This window comes from Entelurus aequoreus, linkage group LG14, assembly GCF_033978785.1.
Source record: "Entelurus aequoreus isolate RoL-2023_Sb linkage group LG14, RoL_Eaeq_v1.1, whole genome shotgun sequence".
Lineage (NCBI taxonomy): Eukaryota > Metazoa > Chordata > Actinopteri > Syngnathiformes > Syngnathidae > Entelurus > Entelurus aequoreus.
Window position 1 is genome coordinate 29,361,408 of NC_084744.1, and position 12,003 is coordinate 29,373,410.

At 40.1% G+C, this 12,003-nt stretch overlaps 1 protein-coding gene across 3 annotated transcripts in view; it reads left to right on the forward strand.

Moving 5' to 3' along the window:
• Positions 1-12,003, forward strand: part of lg14h5orf22 (linkage group 14 C5orf22 homolog) — a 46,288-nt gene that overhangs the window by 7,313 nt on the left and 26,972 nt on the right. For 2 of the 3 annotated variants that reach the window (XM_062069555.1, XM_062069554.1), the window contains exons 2-4: positions 1,092-1,237; positions 3,940-4,089; positions 4,168-4,298. In XM_062069555.1, coding sequence (XP_061925539.1) covers positions 1,092-1,237; positions 3,940-4,089; positions 4,168-4,298 — 427 coding nt within the window. The remainder of the gene's footprint in view (positions 1-1,091; positions 1,238-3,939; positions 4,090-4,167; positions 4,299-12,003) is intronic. The other variant, XM_062069556.1, reaches the window with a different exon arrangement.

Genomic DNA, 12,003 nt, shown 5'->3' on the forward strand with positions numbered 1-12,003 from the left:
GGAGGAAGCTGCTTTCAGATTGAGTGAGCCTATGGCTTTGCACTTTGTTTATATTATAAATATGTTTTTTTGCATTCTATTTTAGTTACTTTGAATTTATAACCCCCTGGTGCTGCTTTGTATTCTTTTTGTACTGTTTTGTACTACTTTTGTACTTATTTGATTGTTGAAATGTTGAAATGTATAAATAAAACTTTAAAAAAAAAAAAAAAAAAAAAAAGGAAGCTGCTTTCAGTAGTTTACAATCGCACAAAGGAAAAAAGATAAAGAGCTTTTCAGTAGGATTTAAGGTCCAAGCTATTGAATACCGGTACAGTATGCTAAAGAGAACAGTAAGCAGCTATGTTTTATTAATATACCGTAGCTGCGTGTGTAAAATACTGTATAAGTCATTAAATGACTCCCGCCTCCTGGTGGTAGAGGGCGCTGCCGCGCTAGTGATCCTTCTTGTGACTTCCGGTACTGCAGAAGAAGTGAACACACGCAGCAAGAGATTTTTTTTCTTTTAACAAGGATTACATACCGGTATCTAAAATAAAACAGTTTTCTAAACTGGACTTTCAATCGAAGCAGGATGTAATAATTAAAGGAATATCTCCATCAAAACAGAGACTTTTAAAACTGAAGAAAGAAAATAAGGAAGACTTCTATAAACAAGTTATCGATGCTTTTGGTCAGAAGGAGCTGCAAATGGACTCCATTTATGAGTACAGGTAAGACCATAATAACGTTTTTTTAATTAAATGTGCTTTTCATGATGGTATGCTTACATCACACTCAAAGCGCACGCCTAAATTTTATGGATTCCTTTTGGTAAACGCCGGAGTGAGAAGAGGTTTTAAAATAATTACCGCATGCACGGCCATCCCGCCGGTTTCCGGTAAACGCAGGTGTGACAGGAGGTTTTAAATTAATTAACGCCCCTGCGGCTATTCAAGGAAATACGGTATTCTTACATTCATTCTACATTCTGTCAGCATTTCAGTTCAACGTCAGCATTGGAGCATTCACACGCTATTCCTTCACGACATTCCTCATCTCGTTTACATTTACTATTCCTTTTTAAGTGCACCTTCTCTTGTCTCCACTAGGTGGTTTGTCATATCTACCGCGCCATTGCGTCGCGACATCTCCCCATGAAGAACATTAAGCTTGTTCATTTGGACTCCCACCCAGATATGTTGATCCCTGTCAACATGTGTGCTGACACCGTATTCCATAAGGACAAGTTGTTTAGGTATGTGGATTGTATTGACATTTATAATAAAGTTCGCTAAAATGTGCCAAACATGGATAAGTATGGAGAGTGTTTAGCATTTTTTCCCATGCATTGTAATGGATTTAAATGGGTGTACTTTCGAATTATGTGTTGTGTTTGGACATTTATTTTATTTTACAATAATATCCACAAAGTTCAGTGGTCAGGTTGTGTTATGTGTGGCCGAATGTGTTGACAAGTGTAGTTTTACTTGAGGAAACCGCTTTTTAACGACTGATAGTTACGTGAAAATCGGATGCCAGCCGACAACAGAACAAAATTCCGGGCCCCTGTACACAAGACTCTCAAAGGCCCCCTATCCTAGGAAAAACACAAAACATTTGTTGTGTGGAATGTAGAAATGTAGTGTGGTACGTCAAGTGAAATTGATTCAAGGAGTTGACTGATGCGGACACATTCGTTACTGGATACGTTCTAATACACTTCTGCCTTGGATACTTTGTATGTGTAAGTAATATTCAACTATAATTATTTGATACTTGTTTAAATTGACAGATGTCATGTATTGGACTGCAATATGAAGCTTATATGGCCTAGCATGTTTACCTTTTGTAAATGACTTGACCAAAAGAGAAGAAAGTGTGTGCTTTTTGGAGGACATTTAGATGTCAACTGTCCAGCATTGCACAAGTAAACACGCTGCAGGACTGCTTATATCGCACATGATGTCATACACAAGTAAACATGCTGTAGGACTGCTTATGTCGCACATGATGTCACACACAAGTAAATAAGCTGCAGGACTGCTTGTATCGCACATGATATTGCACGCGAGTAAACATGCTGCAGGACAGGTTGTATTGCACATGATGTCGCACACAAGTAAACACCTTGCAGGACTGCTCGTATCGCACATGATGTCACACGCAAGTAAACACGCTGCAGGACTGCTTGTATCGCACATGATATCACACACAAGTAAACACGCTGCAGGACTGCTTGCATCACACATGATATAACACGCAAGTAAACACGCTGCAGGACTGCTCTTATCGCACATGATACCGCACGCAAGTAAACGCGCTGCAGGACTGCTTGCATCGCACATGATATCACACACAAGTAAACACGCTGCAGAACTGTTTGTATCGCACATGATATTGCACACAAGTAAACATGCTGCAGGAATGCTCGTATCGCACATGATATCACACGCAAGTAAACACGCTGCAGGACTGCTTGTATCGCACATGATATCACACACTAGTAAACACGCTGCAGGACTGCTTATATCGCACATGATGCAGAACTACTTGTATCACACATGATATAATAATAATAATAATACCTGGGATTTATATAGCGCTTTTCTAAGTACCCAAAGTCGCTTTACATGTTAAAAACCCATCATTCATTCACACCTGGTGGTGGTAAGCTACTTTCATAGCCACAGCTGCCCTGGGGTAGACTGACGGAAGCGTGGCTGCCAATTTGCGCCTACGGCCCCTCCGACCACCACCTATCATTCATTCAACATTCATTCACCGGTGTGAGCGGCACTGGGGGAAAGGGTGAAGTGTCCTGCCCAAGGACACAACGGCATGGTAAGAGGCGGGGAGCGAACCTGCAACCCTCAGGTTTCTGACACGGGCGCTCAACCCACTACGCCATGCCGCCCCACATACACACATATACACGCTCAAGTAAACATGCTGCAGGACTGCTTATATCGCACATGATGTCACACACAAGTAAACACGCTGCAGAACTGCTTGTATCACACGTGATATCACACACAACTAAACATGCTGCAGAACTGCTTGTACCGCACATGATATCACACGCAAGTAAACATGCTGCAGGACAGGTTGTATCGCACATATCGCACAGAAGTAAACACGCTGCAAGACTGCTTGTATCGCACATGATATCACACGCAAGTAAACACGCTGCAGGACAGGTTGTATCGCACATTATATCACACACAAGTAAACACGCTGCAGGACTGCTTGCATCGCACATGATATCGCACACAAGTAAACGCGCTGCAGGACTGCTTGTATCGCACATTATATCACACGAATGTAAACATGCTGCAGGACAGGTTGTATCGCACATTATATCACACGCAAGTAAACACGCTGCAGGACTGCTTATATCGCACATGATGCAGAACTACTTGTATCGCACATGATATCACACGCAAGTAAACACGCTGCAGGACTGTTTGTATCGCACATGATATCACACACAAGTAAACACGCTGCAGAACTGTTTGTATCGCACATGATATTGCACACAGGCAAACACGCTGCACCACTGCTTGTATCCGTATGATATCACACACAAGTAAACATGCTGCAGGAATGCTCGTATCGCACATGATATCACACACAAGTAAACACGCTGCAGGCCCATGAAATCTTATACGTCTAGTCTCTTACGTGAATGAGCTAAATAATATTATTTGATATTTTACGCTAATGTGTTAATCATTTCACACATAAGTCGCTCCTGAGTATAAGTCGGCCAAACTATGAAAAAAACTGCGACTTATAGTCAGAAAAATCCGGTAATACAATGTGTTGTATTCTCCGCAAGAAGTCACGCAAAGTCTGACGCGGTTTTTAACTTTTATTGCCAATCTTATGCTAACAGGTTTTATCAATGCACTCCAGTAAAAAAAGTGCAGTAATAAGAGTATCCATCTTTCCCCCTAGTGAGCTGAGTATAGAGAACTGGATTATGCCCATGGTTTATGCGGGCCATGTGTCGTGTGTGGCATGGCTGCATCCTTACTGGGCTCAGCAAATCAGGGAAGGCGACCACACGATGACCGTGGGCAAGGACTTATCCACCACCACCATCAGGTACGCCTGAGGTCACCTGTGCGGGGTTGTTTCCTGGTTCTCTTTGACTGATTCCTTGTCCCCACCTTCTTCCCACAGAGTGACGAGCAAAGATCATTACTTCCTCAGCGACGGCTTGTATGTTCCGGAGGACCAACTCCAGAACTCCAAACCTCTCCGCTTAAATGTCATCAGAGTCAATCCGGTCCATGGTCAGCAGTCTTCACCAGGTTTGTGTGGCCCGGGCGATCGATTAGGACCCCAAGTAACAAGTGCAAACTAAAAAACTACAGGTACTATTACTGGGCGTCACCATGGAGACAGTCATTTACCACCTTGGGGGCCGTAATGGGCTAAAAAAATTGTCTGGCTGCATATATATATATGTGTACATATTGTATTAATACAAACCCCGTTTCCATATGAGTTGGGAAATTGTGTTAGATGTAAATATAAACGGAATACAATGATTTGCAAATCCTTTTCAACCCATATTCAGTTGAATATGCTACAAAGACAACATATTTGATGTTCAAACTCATAAACATTTTTTTTTTGTTGCAAATAATCATTAACTTTAGAATTTGATGCCAGCAACACGTGACAAAGAAGTTGGGAAAGGTGGCAATAAATACTGATAAAGTTGAGGAATGCTCATCAAACACTTATTTGGAACATCCCACAGGTGAACAGGCAAATTGGGAACAGGTGGGTGCCATGATTGGGTATAAAAGTAGATTCCATGAAATGCTCAGTCATTCACAAACAAGGATGGGGCGAGGGTCACCACTTTGTCAACAAATGCGTGAGCAAATTGTTGAACAGTTTAAGAACAACATTTCTCAACCAGCTACTGCAAGGAATTTAGGGATTTCACCATTTACCGTCCGTAATATCATCAAAAGGTTCAGAGAATCTGGAGATATCACTGCACGTAAGCGATGATGTTACGGACCTTCGATCCCTCAGGCCAAACTGCATTAAAAAGCGACATCAGTGTGTAAAAAATATCACCACATGGGCTCAGGAACACTTCAGAAACCCAACGTCAGTAACTACAGTTGGTCGCTACATCTGTAAGTAGGGCTGGGTATCGAGTATCGATTGGAACCGGGACTAACTTTCCGATTCTCCCGGTATCGTTCAAAAGTTTAAATTTCGATTCCTATTTTCGATACCCAGTCCGCCGACCGGAAAAAAAAAAAAAACATGTCCGCCGAACCGGAAGAAGAAGCCGCTGAGCACCAACGAAAAAGCACCCACCGCCGGAAGTGTTAGCATAGCCGAGCGAGTCAGTCAAGCTCAAGCATGGATAGCAGGCGTCGGCGGTCGAAAGTGTGGCTTTACTTTACAACTGAGCTCCATGTCCATCAAGAAACGAGTGGAGAGAGAGCTGCAGATGTACCAGGACGTTCCACCGATACTTATGTCTGACGACCCTGCTGCATGGTGGTGGAACCAACAAAAGACTTATACTTTGCTGTCATATTGCGCTTTCTCCTATTTATGCGTTCAAGCTTCTTCCACAACCAGCGAACGTGTATTTTCCACAGCAGGAGACACTATCTGTCCAGAACGCTCACGTATCCTGCCTGAGAAGGCGGATATGGTCATTTTCCTAAACAAGAACTGTCTCTGATTTTATACTGTACCTGCTGCTAATCTGGACTGGGTTTTGCAAGTTGTTTCTTATTGTTTATTTGCTTTTCTGCACCAGGTTAGCCCATCAGTGGGAGCACGGTAACATTTTTGAGTACCTGCAGCATCATACACTTGTGTGTGTAAATGTGTTTTCATGAGGTTTCCTGCAGCATCATACACTTGTGTGTGGAAATGTGTTTTCATGAGGTTTCCTGCAGCATCATACACTTATGTGTAAATGTGTTTTCATGAGGTTTTCAAAAATAAAGCTCTCTTGGAGAAAGTGTACCCCTGGGAAAATGTATTCATAATTTATAATATTTATATTCAAGTTCATAGATTTGATATTTATATTCTAGTTGAAAACAACCCTGTGAGGAATTTATAGTAAAGTTCATAAAAAGTTAATAGAATTAAAATTGATGGAGAATGTCGGACTATTTCATTCAGAAAGACTGTAGGTTAGCTAGCTCATTTAAAATATCCTAAACTTTTTTTTGACCCTGCCTCTTAAAAGAATCGGAATCGAGGATCGTCAGGAATCGGAATCGAAACAAAGAACCGGAATCGGTATCGGAATCGTTCGAATTCAAACGATACCCAACCCTATCTGTAAGTGCAAGTGATAACTCTAATATGCAAAGCGAAAGCCATTTATCAACAACACCCAGAAACGCCACCGGCTTCGCTGGACCTGAGCTCATCTAAGATGGACTGATGCAAAGTAGAAAGGTGTTCTGTGGTCTGATGAGTCCACATTTCAAATTGTTTTTGGAGACTATGGACGTCGTGTCCTCCGGACCAAAGAGGAAAAGAATCATCCGGATTGTTCTAGGCGCAAAGTGTAAAAGCCAGCATGTGTGATGGTATGGGGGTGTATTAGTGCCCAAGACATGGGTAACTTACACATCTGTGAAGGCGCCATTAATGCTGAAAGGTACATACAGGTTTTGGAGCAACATATGTTGCCATCCAAGCAACGTTATCAAAGACGCCCCTGCTTATTTCAGCAAGACAATGCCAAGCCACGTGTTACAACAGCGTGGCTTCATAGTAAAAAAGTGCGGGTACTAGACTGGCCTGCCTGTAGTCCAGACCTGTCTCCCATTGAAAATGTGTGGCGCATTATGAAGCCTAAAATACCACAACGGAGTCTCTTCAGTTCCCAAACGTTTACTGAGTGTTGTTAAAAGGAAAGGCCATGTAACACAGTGGTAAAAATGCACCTGTGCCAACTTGTTTGCATTGTGTTGCTGCCATTAAATTCTAAGTTGATGATTACTTGCAAAAAAAAATGTGTTTCTCAGTTTGAAAATTAAATATCTTGTCTTTTGCGCACAATGGCGGAAGTGCAAAACTTGGCTATAAAAACAAAAACTCGCACAAAGGGAGAACTATGGACAAAAAACAAAACTTGCAAACTATGGCATGAATAAAGAAAACTTACTTGGACAAGAAAAGGGCATGAAAAAGAGCAGCATGGATGATAAGGGTGTGTAGAGAGTGTGATGTCGCCAGCCTGACTTCCTGTCGCCAGTGGGCTTAAATAATAGTGACATGATTAGTGAAAACAGGTGCGTGACTCAAAACGTGAAACAGGTGCGTGACATGACAGGTGAAAACTAATAAGTAGTCATGGAAACAAAACAAGCAAGAGTGCACAACCAGGAACTAAAAAGAGTCCAAAAAATAAACAGCACATGGCCAAACAAAAACATGATCAACAGACATGACAGAACCGAGTAACGACATCTCCAGCAAGCCCCAAGACTGCGCGAGGGTCTTAAAAGTGTTTTATCTCGGGAGAAAAAAGAGACCAGCGCGGTGAAGACAACGCCGCACCCACAAACACTTCCACTCAAACTGTCATTATAGATAAGAGATGACAAAAATATAAATTTTGCCATTGCAGATCTCTGAAGTCTCAACCAAGCATCGGATCGCAGCAAAAATAAGGGTGTACTTTCACTAGGACAGGGATATTCAACTTGATTGTTTTAGAAAGGTAAGGAACAGGGATTTGGGGGGCGGGGGGGTCAGAGTTGCTAAATCTAATCAAAGATCATCTCTATGACAGCACTCGAGTGTTTTTAAGAATCGAGGGACACCAGTTGAAAAGTCCAAATGACGAAAAAGAGAGGACCTAAGGTGGAACCTTGAGGAACACCACTAGTCTAGCTAAAGAAGTTGAACAAATGACTGAAGCTACAGTTACATAAATCAAATTACGAAAAAAAAAAAATGCTACAGCTAAAAAGGAGAGGACTTAAAGGTGTGCCTTGAGGAACGCCTCAGTTATGTAAATCACAAGTTTGAACCCCGGTGTTCTGTTTGCTAGCCAGGTTAAAATGTTACTGCAAGGATCTGCCAATGTGTTTCCGCTTGTCCAAGCTCCTCTGCACAACAGGAGCACTCTAGTGCAGGGGTGCTCACACTTTTTCTGCAGGCGAGCTACTTTTCAATTGATCAAGTCGCGGGGATCTACCTCATTCATATATATAATTTATATTTACTTATTTATGAAATATATGTTTTTGTTCACAAGTTAAAGTTGTTTAATGATAATGCAAGCATGTTTAACACATATAGTTAATATTGTTGATCAATTAAAGGTGTTTAATGGTAATACAAGAATGTTTAATACATATAGTTAATATTGTTAACAAATTAAAGGTGTTTAAAGATAACGCAAGCATGTTTAACACATATAGTTAATATTGTTAACAAGTTAAAGGTGTTTAAAGATAATACAAGTATGTTTAACACATATAGTTAATATTGTTAATAAGTTAAAGGTGATTAAAGATAATTCAAGCATGTTTAACACATATAGTTAATATTGTTAACAAGTTAAAGGTGTTTAAAGATAATACAAGTATGTTTAAAACATATAGTTAATATTGTTAATAAGTTAAAGGTGATTAAAGATAATTCAAACATGTTTAACACATATAGTTAATATTGTTAACAAGTTAAAGGTGTTTAAAGATAAAGAAAGCATGTTTAACACGTATAGTTAATATTGTTAACAAGTTAAAGGTGTTTAAAGATAATGCAAGCATGTTTAACACATATAGTTAATATTGTTAACAAGTTAAAGGTGTTTAAAGATAATACAAGTATGTTTAACACATATAGTTAATATTGTTAATAAGTTAAAGGTGATTAAAGATAACGCAAGCATGTTTAACACATATAGTTAATATTGTTAACAAGTTAAAGGTGTTTAAAGATAATACAAGTATGTTTAACACATATAGTTAATATTGTTAATAAGTTAAAGGTGATTAAAGATAATTCAAACATGTTTAACACATATAGTTAATATTGTTAACAAGTTAAAGGTGTTTAAAGATAATGCAAGCATGTTTAACACGTATAGTTAATATTGTTAACAAGTTAAAGGTGTTTAAAGATAATACAAGCATGTTTAACACATATAGTTAATATTGTTAACAAGTTAAAGGTGTTTAATGATAATGCAAGCATGTTTAACACATATAGTTAATATTGGTAATAAGATAAAGGTGTTTAATGATAATACAAGCATGTTTAACACATATAGTTAATATTGTTAATAAGTTAAAGGTGTTTAAAGATAATGCAAGCATATAGTTAATATTGTTAATAAATTAAAGGTGTTTAAAGATAATGCAAGCATGTTTAACACATATAGTGAATATTGCTAACAAGTTAAAGGTTTTTAATGATAATACAAGCATGTTTAACACATATAGTTCATATTGTTATCAAGTTAAAGGTGTTTAAAGATAATGCAAGCATGTTTAACACATATAGTTAATATTGTTAACAAGTTAAATGTGTTTAAAGATAAGACAAGCATTTTAACACATATAGTTAATATTGTTAATAAATTAAAGGTGTTTAATTATAATACAAGAATGTTTAATACATATAGTTAATATTTTTAACAAGTTAAAGGTGTTTAAAGATAATGCAAGCATGTTTAACACAAATAGTTAATATTGTTAACAAGTTAAAGGTGTTTAATGATAATGCAAGCATGTTTAACACATATAGTTAATATTGTTAATAAATTAAAGGTGTTTAAAGATAATGCAAGCATGTTTAACACATATAGTTAATATTGTTAACAAGTTAAAGGTGTTTAAAGATAATGCAAGCATGTTTAACACATATAGTTAATATTGTTAACAAGTTAAAGGTGTTTAAAGATAATACAAGCATTTTTAACACATATAGTTAATATTGTTAATAAATTGTAACAAACGCACCCAAGTTCCCCGGGTGTCTTTGCCACTACGCATTTAAGGAGTCACGGGTGGGACCTGATATTCAGCTGGGAATGATTAATACATTAAATAAACACAAGACATGTATAACTATCATCCACAAAACGAACAGGCTTATATTTAATATGCCACAAATTAATCCCGCATAGCAAACAACTCCCCCCTCCCGTCCATATAACCCGCCAATTTAAATCAAACACCCACACAACACACTCAATCCCACACCCCAAAGTTCATACAACACATATATTTCCCCAAAGTCCCAAAAGTTACGTACGTGACATGCACGTAGCGTGACATGCACGTACGGGCAAGCGATGAAATGTTTGAAAGCTGCAGCAGTGTACTCACGGTACCGAGACTGCGCATCCAACTCAAAGTCCTCCTGGAAAGAGTCCCTGTTCTCCCGGTTCTCCACAGGCCAATGGAAAGCACACCAAAAAAGTCAAAAAGGCAGATTATTCCAAGAAGTGGCTCCGTGGCAAAAACACTGCGTCTGACAGGTGCTCCAGGTGGTTAGTGACGTCACTTTCCGCTTCCGCCCGGTCTGATAGAACCGGATGCCTTTTATATCCCCACATATTATTTACGTACATATTTAATATTAACATGATTATTAAATACGCCTGTAACAGTTTATAATAAGTAAATGGATGACATAATAAGTATATATATATATTTATTTTCCCAGCTGAGCACAAGTTAACTGTGACTGGCAATTTATTATATATATATCGATGGACCCCTATGGCCATTACATTACTTGAAGCTTTGGAAAGTGGGTGCGCCCTAATCCAGACCAGATCCCCAACTAAAAAGTGTACATCTTTGTGTCGTGCATTATAATATCTGGCTTGTCGAGCTTTGGACGCGCCTACATGTCTCTCCACTTCCTCCTTTAGGTGTGTGTGTGTGTAAGTATGGTGTGATATGCAGATGTGTGTGGTGGTGGAGCTTTGTGCACCAGTCGTTCCAGGGGTCCCATCAGATTCCGCCCGAGAGTCAACCTGGCAGGGGTTGAACCAGTCGTCTCATGGACAGCGGTGTTAAGGGCAAACCGGAATTCATGCAGCCATTTATCCCAGTCCTGATGATGGTTCCCTACGAAGGCGCCAATCATGGTCTTGAGGGTGCGATTGACTCGTTCTGTCATGTTGGTTTGTGGGTGGTAAGCTGTGGTTAGTTTATGGGTTACCCCCCAGGATTCGCACAGACGGGACATCAGTTGGCTTGTGAACTGTGGCCCTCGGTCAGACACAAGATATGTGGGAACTCCCCAGCGAGTGAAAATGTCATTTTTTAGAATTTGGCAGACCTTGGGAGTTTTGGCGTCTTTCAGGGCAAAAAGCTCTACCCACTTGGAGTAGTAGTCCACCACCACCATCAGCACAGAGTTCCGGTCCTTACTGAGGGGAAAAGGTCCCATGAAGTCCACCCCCAGCATCTCTCCTGGGGCGTTGACAGTAGAGGACTGGAGTTGTCCAGCTGGCTTGTCGTTGGGGTTTTTGTATTGTTGACAAGTCCTGGATGCTTGGACGTGACTCCAGACGTCTTTCCTTACTGTCGGCCACCAAGCTACTTCCAGAATCTTCAAGAGCGTCTTCATTCTCCCCAGATGTCCTCCGAATGGACTGTCATGAAAGTAGGCCAGGAACTGCGGCACCAGAGACAATGGCACTACCAGCTGATAATCGAAGCCGCCATACTTAGATGGTACTCCCCGGTACCACACCCCTTGCTGAAGTTGATAGTGGATCCGGCCAGGTGTAGGTTGGTCAACAGAAGGTCCACATTCCAGACATGTTGTATCAGTTTTTTGAGCCTCAGAAAGATCTTGCAGTGTGCTGGGGAGATCTGACCAGTAGGTTTTCGGAACAACAAGGCAAATCTTCCCTTCTGGTTATTGGGGTGCCCGTGACAATGCATCCGGTACCACATTGCAGCAGCCCTTCTTGTAATGGACTCTGAATGTGAATCCCTGGAGTCTCAGCGTCCATCGTGTAAGTCGGGACGAAGTCTT